The sequence below is a fragment of the Pteropus alecto genome, unplaced genomic scaffold (genome assembly GCF_000325575.1).
Source record: "Pteropus alecto unplaced genomic scaffold, ASM32557v1 scaffold146, whole genome shotgun sequence".
NCBI classification, from domain to species: domain Eukaryota; kingdom Metazoa; phylum Chordata; class Mammalia; order Chiroptera; family Pteropodidae; genus Pteropus; species Pteropus alecto.
In genome coordinates, this window is record NW_006442107.1 from 32,648,332 (window position 1) to 32,666,328 (window position 17,997).

Here is a 17,997-nt window from a genome sequence, read left to right on the forward strand (position 1 = left end):
TCAGCAACCAGAATGCTGACAGGCTTTATTGTTTTAAGCATGAGTTGAAAGATTTCTCCACAGGAAACTGAACTAGCCAAGGACAGGAGAGTCTGATGAAATGACCCAGTCAGATTACACTAGCATGAAGTCCATCTCTCAACAAGTTCAACCCATGTCTGCATAACTTTCAGTAAGTCTTTTAGTGCCTTACTTTTAAATGTGAACAGGCAAAGATCACCTGACATTCAAGAAAAGTCTCTAATATGGATAGAAAAGACCAAACAAGCAGATAGAATAGTAGGAACATGGAGGACACAGTAAGGTCAGGAGGAACTTCCAAAAGAACTGTTAATGTCGTCCCCTAAAGAGGTAAGAAAGTTTATTGTAACCATGAAACAAGAACTTGAATGCATTAAACAAGAACAGTCAGTGAAGTAAAAAAAAAAAAATTTTGGAAATTAATAATAGCAGAAATAAAAAATGGAGTATTGAAAGTTAAAGATAAATTTGAAGAAGTCTCTTAGAAACTAGAAAACAACAAAGGTGGGAGAGGGGAGATGAGAAAAAGATTAATTCAGGAGATCTCTTTTTCTTAAGAAGCTTTCTTAGAAGACGGAACAGTGGAAACAGAAAGGACATTATCAAATAAATAAAACCAGAAACTTTCCCAAAACTGAAGGAACATGGATCTTCAGATTGAAAATGCAATTGAATGCACAGTACAATGAGTATAAAAAGATCAAGACCAAGGTACATTGTGCTGGAATTTCAGGACAATGTGGGCAAAGAAGCTAGAAGATAATGGAGTGATGCTTTTAAAATTGGATGGAAAATTATTTTATATCTAGACTAAGAATCAAGTGAGGATAGGTTAAAGGTATTTTCTGACATGTAAAAAAAAAAAATACTTACTCAACAATCTCCTGTAGTTGGTGATTTAACAAAATGAGGGAATAAACCAAGAAAGAAGAAGGATCTGAAGAATCCAACACAATTGAGGGAAGGGTAGGATAAAGGAAGATGCCAAGGCGACAACTGGGAAACATATCTAGAGAGCAACCAGTTCATTTTAGAGCAAATTAGAAAGAAGGCTTGGAGTAAAGTGTCAAAGGTGTATTATTCACTGAATCTTTGTTATTTTTAAATACCTTCATTTGTTAGAAATTCATAATTTACAGTATCTTGTTTAATATTATTTCTTTTAAAAGACACGATATACAGGCATATCTCGGGGATGTTGCCGGTTCAGTTTCAGACCACTGCACCTGCAAGTCACACAAATTTTTTGGTATTCCAGTGCATATAAAATTTATGTTTACACTATACCGTAGTCTGTTAAATATGTAGTAGCATTATATTTAAAAAAAACAATGTACATACCTTAATTAAAAATATATTCCATTGCTAAGAAATGCTAACCTTCATCTGACTCTTCAGTGTCATAATCTTTTTGCTGGTGAAAGGTTTTGCCTCAATATTGATGGCTGCTAACTATTGATGGCAGTTATTGAAGGTTAGGGTGGCTTTGGCAATTTTTTAAAGCAGGACAACAATGAAGTTTGACTTCCCTTTCATAAATGATTTCTCTGTAGCATGCAATATTGTTTGATAGCATTTTCTTCACAGTAGAACTTTGAAAATCAGAGTTAATCTTCTCAAACTCTGCTGCTGCTTTATCAACTAAGTTTATGTAATATTCTAAATCCTTTGTTGCCATTCCAGCAGTCTTCACAGCATCTTCACCGCTTGATTTCATCTCAAGAAACAAATTTCTTTGCTCATAAAGTGCAACTCATACATTAAAGTTTTATCATGAGATCGCAGCAATTCAGTCACAAGGTTTCACTTCTATTTTCTGGTTCTCTTGCTCTTTCCACACCTGTAGTCACTTCCTCTACTGAAATCTAGAACCTCTCAAAGTCATCCATAAGGATAGGAATTAACCTCTTCCAAACTCTTGTTAATATTATTTAGACCTCTTCTCACGAATCATGAATGTTTTAATGGCATCTAGAATGGTGAATGCTTTCCAGAGGTTTTCAGCCTACTGCACTCAGATCCATCAGAGGAATCACTGTGGCAGCTATAGCCTTACAAAATGTATTTCTTGAATAAGACTTGAAAGTCAGAATTAATCCTTAATTCATGGGCTGCAGAATGGATGTTGTGTTAGCAGGTATAAAAATAACATTAAACTTGTTGTATATCTCTTTCAGAGCTCCTGGGTGACCAGGTACGTTACCAATGAGCATAATATTTTTAAAAGAATCTTTGTTTCTGAACAGTAGGTCTCAGGAGTGGGCTTAAGTACTCATTAAACCATGTTGTAAACAGATTTGCTATCATCTAGTCTTTGTTGTTCCATATAGGGAACACAGGCAGAGTAGATTTAGCATAATTCTTAAGGGCCCTAGGATTTTCGGAGTAGTAAGCATTGGCCTCAACTTAAAAAGTCACCAGCTGCATTAGCCCCTAACAAGAGAGTCAGCCTGTCCTTGAAGCCAGGCTTTGATTTCTCTGAAAGTCTCTTCTATGAAAATCCTGGATGGCGTTGTCCTCCAATATAAGGCTATTATGTCTACACTGAAAATCAGTTGTGTAGTGTACCTACCTTCATTAATTATCTTAGTTAGATCTTCTGGATAACTTGCTGCAGCTTCTGTATCGGCACTTGCTGCTTCACCTTGCACTTTTATGTTAGTGGAGACAGTTTTGTTCCATAAACTGACCTCTGCTTTCTTCAGACTTTTATTCTGCAGCTTCCTACCTCTCTTAGCCTTCATAGAATCAAAGAGAGTTAGAGCCCTGCTCTGAATTAGGCTTTGACTTAAAGGAATGTTGTGGCTGGTTTGATCTTATATCTACACCACCAAAACTTTTTCCATATCAGTAATTAGGCTTTTTTGCTTTTTATCATTTGTATATTTGCTGGAGTAGCACTTTTAATTTCCTTCAATCACTTTTCCTTTGCATTTCAACTTGGCTAACTATTTGGCCCAGGAGGCCTAGCTTTTAGTCTTTCTGGGCTTTTGATGTGCCTTCCTCAGTAAACTTAATCATTTCTAGCTTTCAGTTTAAAGTGAGAAATGTATAATTCTTCCTTTCACTTGAACATTTACAAGCCATTTTAAGGTTAATTGACCAAATTTCAGTATTGTTGTGTCTCAGGAAATAGGGAGGCCTGAGGAGAGGGTGAGAGACAGGGAAATTACTGGTCACTGGAGCAGTCAGAACACACATTTGTCATTTAAGTTCACTGTCTTATGTGGGCATGGTTCATGGTGCCCCAAAACAATTACAGTAGTAACATCAAAAATTAGTGGTCACAGATCACCATAACAAATATAATAATAATGAAAAAGTTTGAAATATTGTTACAATTACCAGAATGTGACACAGAGACACAAAGTAAGCAAATGCTGTTGGAAAAATGACACCGATAGACTTAACTTGAAACAGGGTTGCCACAATTCTTTAAATTGTTAAAAGAAAAAATATATATATTTGCAAAGAACAATAAAGCAAAGGGCAGTAAAACAAGATATGCCTATATTTTCTAAGTACCATAAATCACCAGTTAAGTGTTGGGAATACAAAGAAGAATAAAGACTTTCTCCCACATAATGTTAATCGACCAGAATAAGGTGAGAAATGTGTTTGTTAATTATATAGATTTACATATGACAGAGCACACTAATGCAATGGGAATAGAAGCTCAAAACCGGAAGAAATGGTAAGCAAGCAGAAATAATAACAATTGGCCACCTAGTTGATGTAGAATAGGAATGAAAAACAAAAGGCAGTGATGACTCCCAGCTATCTGGCTTCAGTTACTGGGTATATTTTGGTAACAGTCACCAAGAATGGAAATAGATAGATGAAAGATAAAGGTGCAAGTTTAATGAACTTTGGGACCTATTTGTTTCAGCTATTGTATTGAAATACAAATATATTCAGTTGAATATATCCAGTGAATATTTAGATATTTGGGTTTGGAGCTCGAGAAAGATAGCTGGGATAGGTGGGGTACTAAACTAATCAGGCAGATCACTTCATAAATTATATAAATGTCTAACCACTCTGTTTATACACCTATAATATTGAATGATAATACTTTTAAATAAAAAAAGTTTTTAAAAGGGCTGAGAGAGCAAGCAAGTGAATGAAAATGAATGAATGGATTGCATAATTGCCATCACATTCAAACAGAGGGCGTGAGATCTCCAAAAAGATGATATAGACTAGAGCCATGAGACAGTGAATCAAGGACAGCCCTAAGAAAACAGTCATTGGCTAAGATCTTTACATATCTCAGAAGATCCATTTCATAGGACAGATGGTAGCATAATTTTTGGTAGAAGAGTGAAGGGCCGATAAAAAAAGGCCACAAGGGTAAACATTTTTGTTCAGGAGCTTGACTAAAGGAAAGAGACTAGAGGGAATACCCATTTGAAGAGTTTCTTGTTTTATCTGTTTCATTTTTTTTTTTTTTGCACCATTTTTTTAAGGTGAAAGAGTCATGAACTAGAAAGATTGACTTCTAGAAGGGAGCCAATCAAAAAGAGATTAAAAATACAGAAAGGAAGAGGATATGAAGCAACAAACAAAAGAAAAAAAATTATGACTAACCAGGCGGATTTTGCTTTTATGGAGCCCAAAGCTTACATAATTTGGTGGGAGGAGAGATGGTTTCTTTTAAGAAAAATTTCCAACTAATGAATATGAAGTTAGATATAGGGCCTTGGGACCATGAAAGTAAGGGGATGTGAAGTTTAACTTTGAATAGTTCTGTTTTGTAAATTATCATAAATTTATGTCAGTTTATGATAGTTTAAATTCCTGGGAGATGGGGAAAGAATAAAATTTAAGAGCATTGATAGTGATATTAGCCTTAAACAGAAGAGAAATACTTTTGAGACTTTCTTTAGAATAGAGTTAAGCCTTAAACAACATGGGTTTCAACTACATGGGGGTTCTTTTCAATAATACAGTAAATGTATTTTTTCTTTTGATTTCCGTAATAACATTTTCTCTGCTTTATTGTAAGAATACAGTATATAATACACATAATACGAAATGTGTTAATCAACTGTGTGTTATCTGTAAGGCTTCTCGTGAACAGTAGGCTATAAGTTAAAAATTGGAGGAGTCAAAAGTTAGACAATCGATCGGTGCCTCAGATCCCAGCATTGTTCAAGAGTGAACTGTATACATTACAAGATGCCAGAGAACTTATTATTCATGTTTATTGATTTATCGCCAGAACTTGGAGCAGTGATTGTTAATAAGTACTCAATAGATAATTTGTTGAACGTATGATGTAAAAGGAAGAAAAATGATGAGATTTAGTGCTAAAATAGCCGGGCTTAAATTTTAAGGAGGAAATTTCTTTGTAATAAGATCATCAGACAGGGGATGGCAATTAAAATGGAATTTTTAATTGGAGAAAAATGATTTAGTAGAGATACTGAGGAATGGAGAGGCAAAGTAGCTCTAGCAGAAGGATATTATGTTACCAAGAGAATGGTTGAAATGATACACTGTGTAAAGGGACTAAATCTTCCTACTTTTTAATGTTGCAGATAGTGAAACTATTACTTCGTCATGGTGGAAATCCATTTCAAGCTAATAAACATGGTGAGCGTCCAGTGGATGTAGCAGAAACAGAAGAGTTGGAATTGCTGCTGAAAAGAGAGGTGCCTTTATCTGATGATGATGAAAGTTACACAGGTATGTTGCAGATAATCTGTATTCACCTATTTGACATGATATTTATTTAGAACTTTGTACTTTATAATACATAAAATATTTGAGAACCTTAGAACAATGCTAACTAGCTAGTAAGAATAGTGAATTTAGTAATCTAGCAATTTTCTACACGTTCTCTTTGTAAATGGAGTCATAATGCCATTGTCCTAACTGCATTTTTTACCCCATAAATTGCTGATATTACATTCAAGCCCACTGTAGAACCTCTCCCCATTAATAGCTACCACCACTGCTATTCTGACTTCATTCTTTTATAAATTAGAGAGCTACTAACCAAACCCTTCCTGTCTTATCCTGGCATTAATGAGTCTTCTTTGCATTTTTACTTTTGTCATTTAGGTGGTTGAACTCTGGTCATTATGGCACAGTTTGTGGCATCATAGGGGGCACAATTTTTAAAAGGAACAGTCCAGAGGCATATTTCGGAAAACTTTTGGCATGTTTTTTTTAAAAATCCAAAAACAATTTAAAATATAACAAAAAACTTCCTTGTATTGAAGACAGTTTTTTTAATACAGATTAAAAGCATTCACCATATTTCAGGCAAAAATCAATGAAAAATAATTTAATAAGTCTTAAATTATTTTGTGGTCATATCTCCACAAAATCTTAAAGAATTCCTACAAACAATCAGATAACATTACTATTATATTATTATGTGTAAGGGAATAAAAATCAAACCATACTCAGTCTCAGTCATTACCAGAACGCAATAGAACAGCATCTCTAGTTTTGAAGCAAAGGGGTTTACCTTTTACTTTTTTTTAAATTGTGATACAGTTGACATATAACATGTTAGTTTCCAGTATACAACATAATGATTCGATATTTGTATACATTGTAAAATGATCACCATGATTAAGTCCAGCTAACATCCATTGTTATACATAGTTAACAATTTGTTTCTTTTTCTTCGTGACCAGGACTATTAAGATCTCTTAGCAACCTACAAATATGCAATACAGTATTACTAACTTTAGTCACCATACTATACATTACTACCCCATATCTTATTTTATATGGAAATTTATACCTTTTGACCCCCTTCACTCGTTTCGCCCACTCCCCGTACCCTGACTTCTAGCAACCACCAATCTGTTCTCTGTAAGCTTGGTATTTATTTTTAGGTTCCACATATAAGTTAAGTTATACAGTATTTGTCTTTCTCTGTCTGACTTACTTCACCTAATACCCTCCAGTCCATCCAGCCTGTTGCAAATGGCAAATTTTCTTTCCTTTTTTTTTTTTTTAATGGCTTAATAGTATTTCATTGTGTATATGGACCACATCTTCTTTATCCAGTCATTCATCTATGAGTACTTACCTTGTTTCCGTATCTTAGCTACTGTAAATATTGCTGTACTAAACATGGGGGTGCATATATCTTTTCAAATTAGTGTTTTTGTTTTCTTTGGATAAATACACAAAAGTGAAATTACAGGATCATATGGTAGTTCTGTTTTTTATTTTTTGAGGAATCTGCATACTGTTCTCCATAGTGGCTGCACCAATTTGCATTTCGACCAAGAGTATACAAGGTTTTCTTCTTTTTTTTCCCATATTCTTGCTAACACTTGTTATTTCTTGTCTTTTTGATAATAGCCATTCTAACGTGTGAGATATCCAATTGTGGTTTTGATTTGCATTTCCTTAATGATTAATGATTAATGATGTTGAGCATCTTTTCCTCTATCTGTTGGCCATATGTATGTCTTTGGAAAAATTTCTATTGAGATCCTCTACACATTTTTTAGTCAGATTGTTTGTTTGCTGTTGAGTTGTGTAAGTTTTTTATATATTTTAGATATTGACCCCTTATCATCCATATGATTTGCAAATATTTTCTCCTATTCATTAGGTTGCCTTTTTGTTTTGTTAATGATTTCTTTTGCTATGCAAGTTAAAATCCCAATATTTTATTATGAAAATGTTCAAACATACAGTTCAAAGAATTATACAGTTAACACCCTTTAGCCACCAATTACATTTTACACTTAACTTTTTGCTGTATTTCCTTTATTACATTATCACATATCTATCTACCCATCAGTCTATCTTATTTTTTGATGCATTTCAAAAGAAGGTGCAGACCTCTCTAAATGCTTTAGCATGCATTTCATTAACTAGAGAATTTAATTTTTATGTATGACTTTTTTAGGTAATATTTACATTTGCAAAATGAATAATTCTTTATTAAAACATTCTGTGAGTTTTGAGAAATGCATAGACTTGTATAATTTAATCTTTTTAAGATACAGAGTACCTCTGTCACTTCAGAAGTTTGTTATGCCCCTTCTTAGTCAATCCCTGCTCTTACCTGATCATTTATACCCTTTATGGTAAGTAAATATTGTTAGGCAGGAATCACTAATAGCTGATAAATCTAGGAGGAATTTTTTGATGAAGAGCAGGGTATTTACATTGCCTTTTCATGTTACAAGAGAGAAAGGAAATAAAACAATGCTTATACAGTAGTGAAATTCAGCAGCACCTGAACTGTGTCATCAAAATTAACATCATCAAAGGAGGGGCAGATGCATATCATGTGCCTTGAGATGTGATACTGTGAAAAGGATAATAAAACTTTTCTAGCATTTTGGCAGAGAATGCATAATCATAAGGAACGGCTTAATTTTTTAAAAAACAGTGAAAGATTAAGAAATGTCAGTGTCATGAAAATCCAGTAAAGGCGATAGAAATGTTCCAGACTATCTAAAGAGATAATAAATAAAAAAGGCAATACCTGCTTATAGATTGGATCCTGTACTGGAGAAGAATAAATAAAAATGACATTATAGGTCATTTAACAAGGAATATGGACAACAGATTAGTGTTCTTAGCACTGTAAATTTATGAGGTTGACAACTGTATTGTGATGATGAGAATATCTTTATGTCTTAAGAAATACTTACTTCTTAGGAAATATTCACTGTGAAGTATATAGGGGTAGAGAGCCATGATGTATGTAATTTACCCTCATATAGTTTAGGAAAAAAAATATGCACACACACATATATGTATGCGTGTGTGTATACACAAACACACACACACACACACACATAGAGAGAAAGCAAATTATAAAGCAAGAGTAAAAAAACATTAACAATAGGCAACTCTAGATAAAGAATATGTAGTTTAGTATTTGTCTAATTTTTGTCAGTTTGAAATTATTTTCAAACAATTTAAAATACATACAAATACATACAATTTTCTTGCTTTGACCATTGAAAAGAACTAAAAGCAGTGACTAAGACCATAGCAGTAATCATTCCTAGTGCCAAGATTATAATCTTGAAATATTTTCTACTAAAAGAAACCCAGTGCTTCTTAGAAAAAATAGATGATTCTAAGACTGGGGCAGGAAATGTATGATAAGATGAGCTTAGAACATCTTGTCATTGCGGATTTCAAGAAAGCTATGAAAAGCTAATGTAAGGTCTTAGGAGACAAATTAGACCTGTTTCCCACTGGCCAAAGATGGAATCATTTGAGCTTCAATAAGGGTTCATTGCAAAGATTTGAAACCCATTAAATATGTTTAAATCCATCAGTCCATAGTGATAAATTTTTAAATTAATTTATCACTATTGGAGAACGAGTTTGTTATCTTAAAAATTAGACAAAAAGAGAAAAAATAAATTAGTTATTTTATATGAATTCTATCATTGGGAAACCTCATTATAGGTGAGACGTGGGTTTGTTTTCTTGTTTTGTTTTGTTTCAGTAATATCCAGGTAAAAGACAGGGAAAAAATTAACTGTTTCACAACCCCCAATTAGTTAATATATCTTAGAATTAAGCATCAACAGTTGCTAACAGTAAATAAAAAGAGAAAAAAATTGCATGCTCCTTGATGAAAGAATGCATTCCACTACCACTCTTCGGTCCTCAGGATCCAGCTGCCATTTGCAGGAAATATCAAAGTCAGAGGAACATACTTAACTGCACCAAGCAAAATCCAGACTGAGAAAGTCAAATAGCTTGGGTTCTTCAAGAGATAAATCGTATGGAAATGAAAAAGAAGCACTTATAGAAAAAAAAATTAAATGCCTTAAAAAGCATATCAAACTTTAAAAAATAGGCAAGACTAAAAAAATTAAATGCCTTTAATAGGTGATTTATACGTCTCTGGGGGAATTTTATACAAAACTTAGTTAAGTGGCACCTATAAGATCCAGGGTGCGTGTGTGTCTGTTTAATACTAAGAAATTTTTTATGATATGTTTAGGGAAAAAAAAACTGATTCTTTTTAAAATAGTTTTGAGAAGGGACCAGCAATGGTGATAGTTCCTTTATTTCACCTAGGAAATGATCAGGGTTTCCACTTAACTATCACCTATCGAAAAGTAGGACTAATTATAGAAGGAGATCAGGGGTAGAAGGGTGACTAAAGAGGGAAAAATATAACATTGGTCAAGGGTTGACAGCAATATTTGGTAGTGGTAATGTTAATGAATGGAGTTAAAACTATAGGCAAAATTGTAAAAAGGACAACTTTTTAGTATCTATTTTCATTCTCCAGTAAATGTAAACTCCTTACGTGCTTTGTACATAGATATTGCTCAATAAATATTTATTGAATTGATGGAGAGGAATTACTGTCCCTTAGGGATTAGGCCAGGACTCTCTAACTCCCGCAAATTCAAGGGAATAGCTGAACATGTAGGACAAGTTCATTGTTGAGACTGAGAAAGTTTGAGAAGACCTAGAATCAGACAACAGGGAGGCTTCCTCCTAGTGCTTCAACTGCTAACCGACAGGTATAGGTGTGAAGCCCACTTTATCTCCACCACCTGCAGGAGATCTGCCTCCTGGACTACTCCAATGTGGGGTTGTGATGAGTTAATGAAGAAGGACAACCCTCCAAGGTTATATCGAAACCAAGAGACAGTCATTTTGAACAAACAGAATGTTAACCCAGCTAAATAAAACTACTAGAGAAAACATTACTTCAACAACAAAAATAAGCACTTAAGAAAATTCAAATAAAGCACAAAAAGACTCGGAGCTAACAACAACAAAAAAACGATGATTATACAACTAGACAACTCAGTAGATGAATTGAATGAGGAATGATCACTGTTGTGACTTAAATTATTAGATTGGAAAATCAGTTAAATTCTCACAACACAGCAAAAATACAGAAAAAGTATCCTAAAGAAAAGATAAAAGACTTGAGTAGATCTAGGAGACCTAACAGATCTAATATGAAAATAATTGTTATTAATGGGTCTTTAAAAGGAAAAGAAACAGGTAGAGAATAGTCCACAGTTATACAAATAGAAGTCTATTAATTATAAAGTTCAGTGAACTCCAGGTAGATTAATGAAAACACAGACGTACATCCCTAGGCATATATTGGTCAAATTCCTTAGTTCTGAATGTAACAAGTTAGCCTACAAGGAAATATTTTCACTTTGGCATTGGACTTCTAACTTGCAACAATGGAAGATAGGCTAGAAAAAAACTGCAACATAATCCTGTATCTTACCAAGGTATTATTCACCTGTCAGGGTAAAAGAAAGATCATTGCAGACATCTAAGGATTTAAAGGTATGTCAATATGTATATTTTTATATATATTTTAAAATAAATAATGGAAGAATAGACCAACAACTTATAAAAGTGGTTAACTAATAAGAGGAGTGGGGAGAGGGGAGGCATGTGAATTGTTACAGTCTTTTTGAAAAAACAGTCTAACAACAGCTAGAAAAATATAAAAGTTCTTTTAGAGATACATACTGAAATATTTCTGTATAAAATATGATGAATGAGATGTACTTCAAAATGATATAGGGGTAGGATGACGAGAGAGTATGGATTGACCCAAGATTGATAGCTATTGGAGCTGAGTGATGAGTACATGGGGGTTCAGTCACACTTCTGGAAATAGCCCATGTTTATTATAGCACTGTTTTGAATGGCAGAAGAAAAAAATAGTCTTCTATGGTTTCATAAATCAAAATATATAGCCACACCTTGGACTGTTGTACAACCATGAAAAAAATATGTCTAAATGCTGTACCAGTTACTTGGAGGGATTTTCATAAGATATTAGTGAGTTAGAAAAATCAAGATGAGTAATCATATCTCATTGGTATAAAATTAACAGTGTTTTAAAAATCAATATGTATGTTTCATACGTACATATATTTGTGTATAGAATATTTGTATATGTACATATATTTGTGTAAAATTTTATAAGCATTGGAGAAAATTCAGAAACATGTATACCAGGCTACTAATGAGGCACATGTAATATGTGGCTGGCGGGGGTTGGGTAGGGAGCGAGTATCAGAGACAGTGATTTGGGTGGAGGGAATGGAGTTAGAGCTAGACACAATCATATGATGATATTTTCGTACACATAATAAACAAGACTCAGCAAATTTTTCTCTTGCTCTCCATCACTATTTTAATCCCCCTGTGTCCTTCCCTTCACAGCTAAGCTTCTTAACTTGCATTGTAGTGCACTTAAGGTGTACTCTATTGAATCTGTGTTTATTAACATCACACATGGTCTTCTAACTGACACATCCCTTAGCTGTCTTTTCAGTCTGTAGAATTTGACAGTGTTGACCACATTCTTTCTAAAATTCTCCTGTCTCAGTTTCTGGGGCATAATTCTCTCCTGGCTTTCATCCAGCTTCTCAGACTGTTCCTTCTCAGTTTCCTTCTAGAATCTCATCTTCATTTCTTTCTCATTCCCTTCCCATACACACCTATGTTGGTTTTTCCAAAGATTTTACTTTCTGGACCATCTTATACCATATATTCTCCCAGACTTACAGTTTTAACTACCATTTATACGGTGAGGCCTTACAAATATCTATTCCTTACCTTTCTCTTAACCTTTAAACCTATATATTTAGCTGCCTTCTGGATATTAACACTTAAGAATTCCCACAGAAATCTGTGTACGTGAATGGAACCTCTTTTTCTCCATTTACACTCGTTTTTTCTGTCTCAATGGTAATAGCATTCACCTATACATAGGTCGTATACTTGGTAGTCATCCTAAACTCCTCTTCTTCCTTCAGCTCAGTTATTCTTGAGCACCCATTATGTATTAGACATTTAAGCACTGGGGATACAACTGATTATGAAAATGGGGATACTAACATAATCTATTAACCTCTGTCAATTTCTGCTTTCAAAGTACTTATAAATTCATCTACCAGTTACAAGCTGAAAGTCATTTGGACATCTTTGTGTTATGTGAAATCAGGATTATAGTAGCTGAAATTGCATTGACTTTCATAAGAAAGCAGGAAAATAAGATTTGAAAAAGAGAAAAATTTTATATGGTATGTTATTTTCCCATTTATTATGGATGTGAACTCTGGTCTGTTCAGAAAACAGTAACCATGAAAAGCAGCTTTTGTTATAAAACTTTCTGCTAGAAGTGCTGCAACAAATTTTTCCCATGGAAGAAGGAAGGTATCTTATTTGAACTTAACAGGTTTAATTAGAGAGGTACACATCTTCTAGAACCTTTTCTGATTTTCACTGATTTCGATTGTTTCATGTGTTCATGAGCTATGTATTGATTTTTCAGAATATTTATTTTCCACATGGTGAAAGTGCCTGAATTATTGCTTGATCAAAGTCTCTCAAGGAATGATGCAAAAATCGTCAGTAAGTATCATACAAAGATTTTGGAGTTGCTGAAAAAGACTGATGAAAATACCCAAATTTATTGCTTAATTTACATGATGAGGTCCTTCGTAGAGTTAACTTTATCAAACATCATCCAATCTAAATTCAGAATGTATTAATATTTAATAGAGAATTAATTTCACTGCCCATAGATGTTTGTATGTTGTAAAGCTTGATAACACTGTTACCCATCTAGTATATCATGTCATCTATGTGACAGATACACTTTAATGTTGCAAAATTAGAGAACATAACCAAGACTATGAATTTTAGAACTTAATAAATTTGGAGTAAATAAAAGGGAGTTATATATGTAGCATTTTAAATGCGGTTTATTCCATTTGGCATTGTGCTTTATAACAGTGCTACACAGAGTGGCTGTTCCACAAACTATTACTGGTTCTCAAGATAAGGAGCTTGTTCTAGAATGTAAATCAGTGTATTGCTTCCTTCATCAAAAAGGAGAAAATGCTATGAAAAAGATGTCTGCTGAACTCAGTGTGCTAGTGACATAATTGATTTCCATTTTTGGTACAAGCTCCTTATTTTGTCATAGATTAGTGATAAACAATATGCACACTGGCCTCAGTTCATAGACCACACTGCATAGCAGTTTTATATCGTGCATATCAGACATTTATGATATTGTTCTAGTATTACATGTCCTAGTTAGTATAGCTTATTTGCATACAAATGTGCAACACTTAAATTTGCATAATTTAGTCCTTTTTTCCCCCCCCCAACTTCTACCCTTTACCCATGGTTTCATTCCACATTATCTTCCTCTACAGAAATTCTATCTAATAATAGTGTTTGCTGCAAATAATTGCTTCTTGCTATCCTGCTAAAAACTCAGTCATACTGAGAGAACCAGATCACACTCATAAAACATAATTACATTAATGGAGACATGGATAACTCTGTGTCACCTAGTCCCCACCACCAGACTTTCAGATACTCATTAATTGCCAGAGTAGAGATTCTGTTACAGGTTTGCAGACACTGATTTTATTACTTAAACAGAGTGCGCAGTAGACAAAGTTGAAAATGCCAGTCATTGTCAAAAGATTTATTCACCTTTTTCTTATCTTACTTTGACTGCTAGTAATCTGGCCTTGTTTATTAAGCAGCTGCTATAAACTTTCCTCACTTGCATACTTCATCTTAACCAAGGAAATACCCGAAATGCTCCATCATAATAAATAGGCGAACTACTTTTAGAGTCTACTGTAAAATAGATTAGGAAGCTTTAAAAAAGACAGTGATATATTGTTGCTCACTGCTGTTTATTGAGTGCATTTCTGTGTCATGAAATACACAAAATGACCAGTACTTTGAAGCCTTCTTTTCTAAATATTAAAACAGTAAATTCTAACTATTTTAAACATATTGTCATAATTTGTGAAACTCATTTCCTCAGTTTTATATTTCAGGAGTTATGAAGTACAACTGTTAATACATGCATATATGGAATTATAACAGTTAATAAATCAAAAGATCTAAAAAACAATTATTTAAGCCAAAATATGCTAGAAATTTTTATTAAATGTATTAAATGATGTTAACAATTTAACCATAAGAAGTTCGAAGAAGCATTGTCACTTTAGGAGGTTTTAAAGCAAACTCTTCAATTTCAGAAGTATAAAAATACAGGAAGAAGTTATGTAGGGTGTGTGTTTTTGGAGTGTCAAAATATGTATCATATTTGAGCATTAGGAATATAGATTTGATAGAGCATTTTGTAAGGAAAGGAGGTTGGATATTAGTATATACATAACATTAAAGATTCCTCCATTTAACATGTAAAGACTATTTTATCTTCTTGCTTTCCAAATGGCACTTTTAAATCAGTTTTAGTATATATGTTAGATAATGGGTTATACCTAGTATGGAAAATTTTAATCCATTTATAACCCAAGAACCTCATTTTATTTATTTAGGGCTGTTATCAACCTGTTTTGTTAAACCTATTTCTGTGAACTTGAGTAGCGGCAAGCACTGTGTTTGGTGTTTAGCACAATTTATTTTTCCCATATTCCTGAAGTATCAGTGTTTAGAAGAAATGAAAAGGTACTTACTTAGGTATCTCTTACGTGCAGAGAGCTGAGCATACAGCATGATAGGCAGTGAGATATTTTATTTAATGACCAATTAAAAGAAATTTCGTTATAGTATTTTGCATTCTCTGCTTTTTCTCCTCTGCTTTGTGTCATATATGGTGCACTTTACACACAGTTCTGAATTTTAATTTTCAAACTTTTTTCTCAATATCATCATCTACTTTACCTGAATCTTAAACAAAACCTCTACAATCACTTATTTGAAAATCAATACTTTTAAATCAGATTTTATTATGTATTTTATGCGGGTTTATTATATCAACCTCGTTCCAAAGCTCAAGAATTTTTAATTCTAGATAGTTTTTAAAGAAAAATATATGTGTCAAATTTTGCTAAGAAAAAGGGACAGAAATTATTAATACCTAAATTATGTACTACAAACATTCACTCTATAGCAGTGTCTATAAAAATTGCATATTTCTACATGTTTGAGTTGCTCATACATCAAAATTTATGAGAAATCATGATTGTAGCTGAGATGTTCTTTGGATGTATTTAAATTTTATGTTACATAAAATAGTCTGCTAAATATCTCTTTGAAATTCATGTAAATATAGGAAAGTAATTTCAAGTGAATTTGCCCAAAATATGTAAAATTATTTATTGCAGATACTAAATTTTTAATAGCTTTCTTGTTTAAATTATGTTAATAGGTTTCTTGTTTAAATTGTTAGCTTGTTTAAATTATGTTAGCTTTCCTTAAAAACTGAATTTCTACCAATGCCTAGCAACTTAAAGTGAGTCTGTCACATAATTATAATAGTTGAGATATTGCTGAATATTTAAGATTAAAACTCTGTAAATTGTATATTTGGGCAGAATCCTTAAAAAAAGACCTTTGACTTAAAACTGTTAATTATATGTGCACATGAGTTCAGCCTTAGCTGTATCATGCTGTCTGCAGAAAAATGTTTTATCTAGTCATAGTTAAAAGGACCTCCATGTAATATGTATATTTATGATGGAATAGCTGAGACTGGGTGATTTTGTCAGTTTCCTTTAGTGACATCAAAATTTTTGTAGTGATGCCAGTATTTTTGGAGGGGAAGGGCGGGATCTTGATTAATTTACACTTTATAGAATCAGTTTTTGTGTTACTGTCATCATAGTAGAAAGGCAGTGTATAACTAATTGAGGGAGTATACAAAATGCTGTGATACTTTATTTCACTTATGTAGATTTTGCTTTTTAGACTTAGTGTTTTCAACTGTTGATTATATTTTCTTTCCTCCCTAGCTCACCCCTGAATCCTTAAGTGTAATTCTCTTATCTGTACCTATTACTATAGAAATACAGTGAAAATATGTTCTCATATTGCATACTTCTTTCCAAATGGATGTATAACTACTTCTCTCTGATAAAGTACAATTGAAATACCTAACCTTTACTTTGTAAAATTGAGATTTGGAACTGGAGATTTAGATGAGACTATATAAAATTACCTAATATTTTATTTCCCTGTCTCTAAGCTACATTTCTCAATAAATTTAGGGATGTGGAAGCTGTAACAATTTGTTTCCTAAAATGCAAACGTATTTTTCTAATGTTACTGTTTTGACTAGGTAACATAAATAAATTATATCTGTATAATTCTTAAGTGTATTAGCTGTGATTAGTGAATTATTACAGAGCAAAGGAATAATACAAAATAGGCATAAGATAGACCTGCAACAGTTGTGGAATACTCTTCCCAATGAAACCATTGAGACTTTCTGAAACTCAAAGTCAGCTTGTTCAGGGAACAGTCATAGCAAAAGAATGAGATTAGAGAGAATCACAGATTACTACAAACAGGCCCCTCACTCAGGGGTAAGACCTGTTACAAAGATTCTCCAGAAAATGCCGAATAAACGAGTTTTTCCCCTTATCAATATGAAAAGAAATCCAGAGAGTTGAGGAAAACCAACTGAGTGAAAAGAAGGGCCAAGATGAACAAACAGAACAGTTGATCCTGGAGAATATAAATAATATAGAAAGCAGAAGGGTAAGTTATTTTCAGTATTCTTGGAGATTCTTAGTGGGCAATCAATCCACTAAACCGTAACAACAAAAGGTTACTGTGAATAAGTAGACCCAAGAATGTCCTTGAAATTCAAAATAATTTGTCACTACTGGAAATAAATATTCTGTACAGGACTAAAGAATAGACTGGGCATTGCTGAAAATCTAAGAGACCCAAGAGAAAGGCAATTTACAAAACATTTTTTAAAAGACATTGAAAATATGAAAAAGATAAAAACAAACCATACCCAGGATACACAGTATTCACTACAGAAAAGAACAAATGTTGGAAAGAAAATATTTTTTTTAATTGAAGAAAGTTTCCTTTAACTGAAGAAAGACACCTTTGTAGATCAGAGGGGCGGGGGGCGGAATGTTAGGGGGGAAAAAAGAGTTAAAAAACCTCACATCTAGATACATCACAACTTCTAGGATAAAGATGTTTTAAAATTTTCAAGCTCCTAGA

At 33.2% G+C, this 17,997-nt stretch overlaps 1 protein-coding gene across 4 annotated transcripts in view; it reads left to right on the top strand.

Moving 5' to 3' along the window:
* Nucleotides 1-17,997, top strand: part of ANKRD12 (ankyrin repeat domain 12) — a 118,595-nt gene that overhangs the window by 63,712 nt on the left and 36,886 nt on the right. For 3 of the 4 annotated variants that reach the window (XM_006920075.3, XM_006920076.3, XM_025038561.1), the window contains one exon: nt 5,565-5,712. In XM_006920075.3, coding sequence (XP_006920137.1) covers nt 5,565-5,712 — 148 coding nt within the window. Of the gene's footprint in view, nt 1-5,564; nt 5,713-13,309; nt 13,390-17,997 lie in introns of those variants that run through there. The other variant, XM_025038562.1, reaches the window with a different exon arrangement.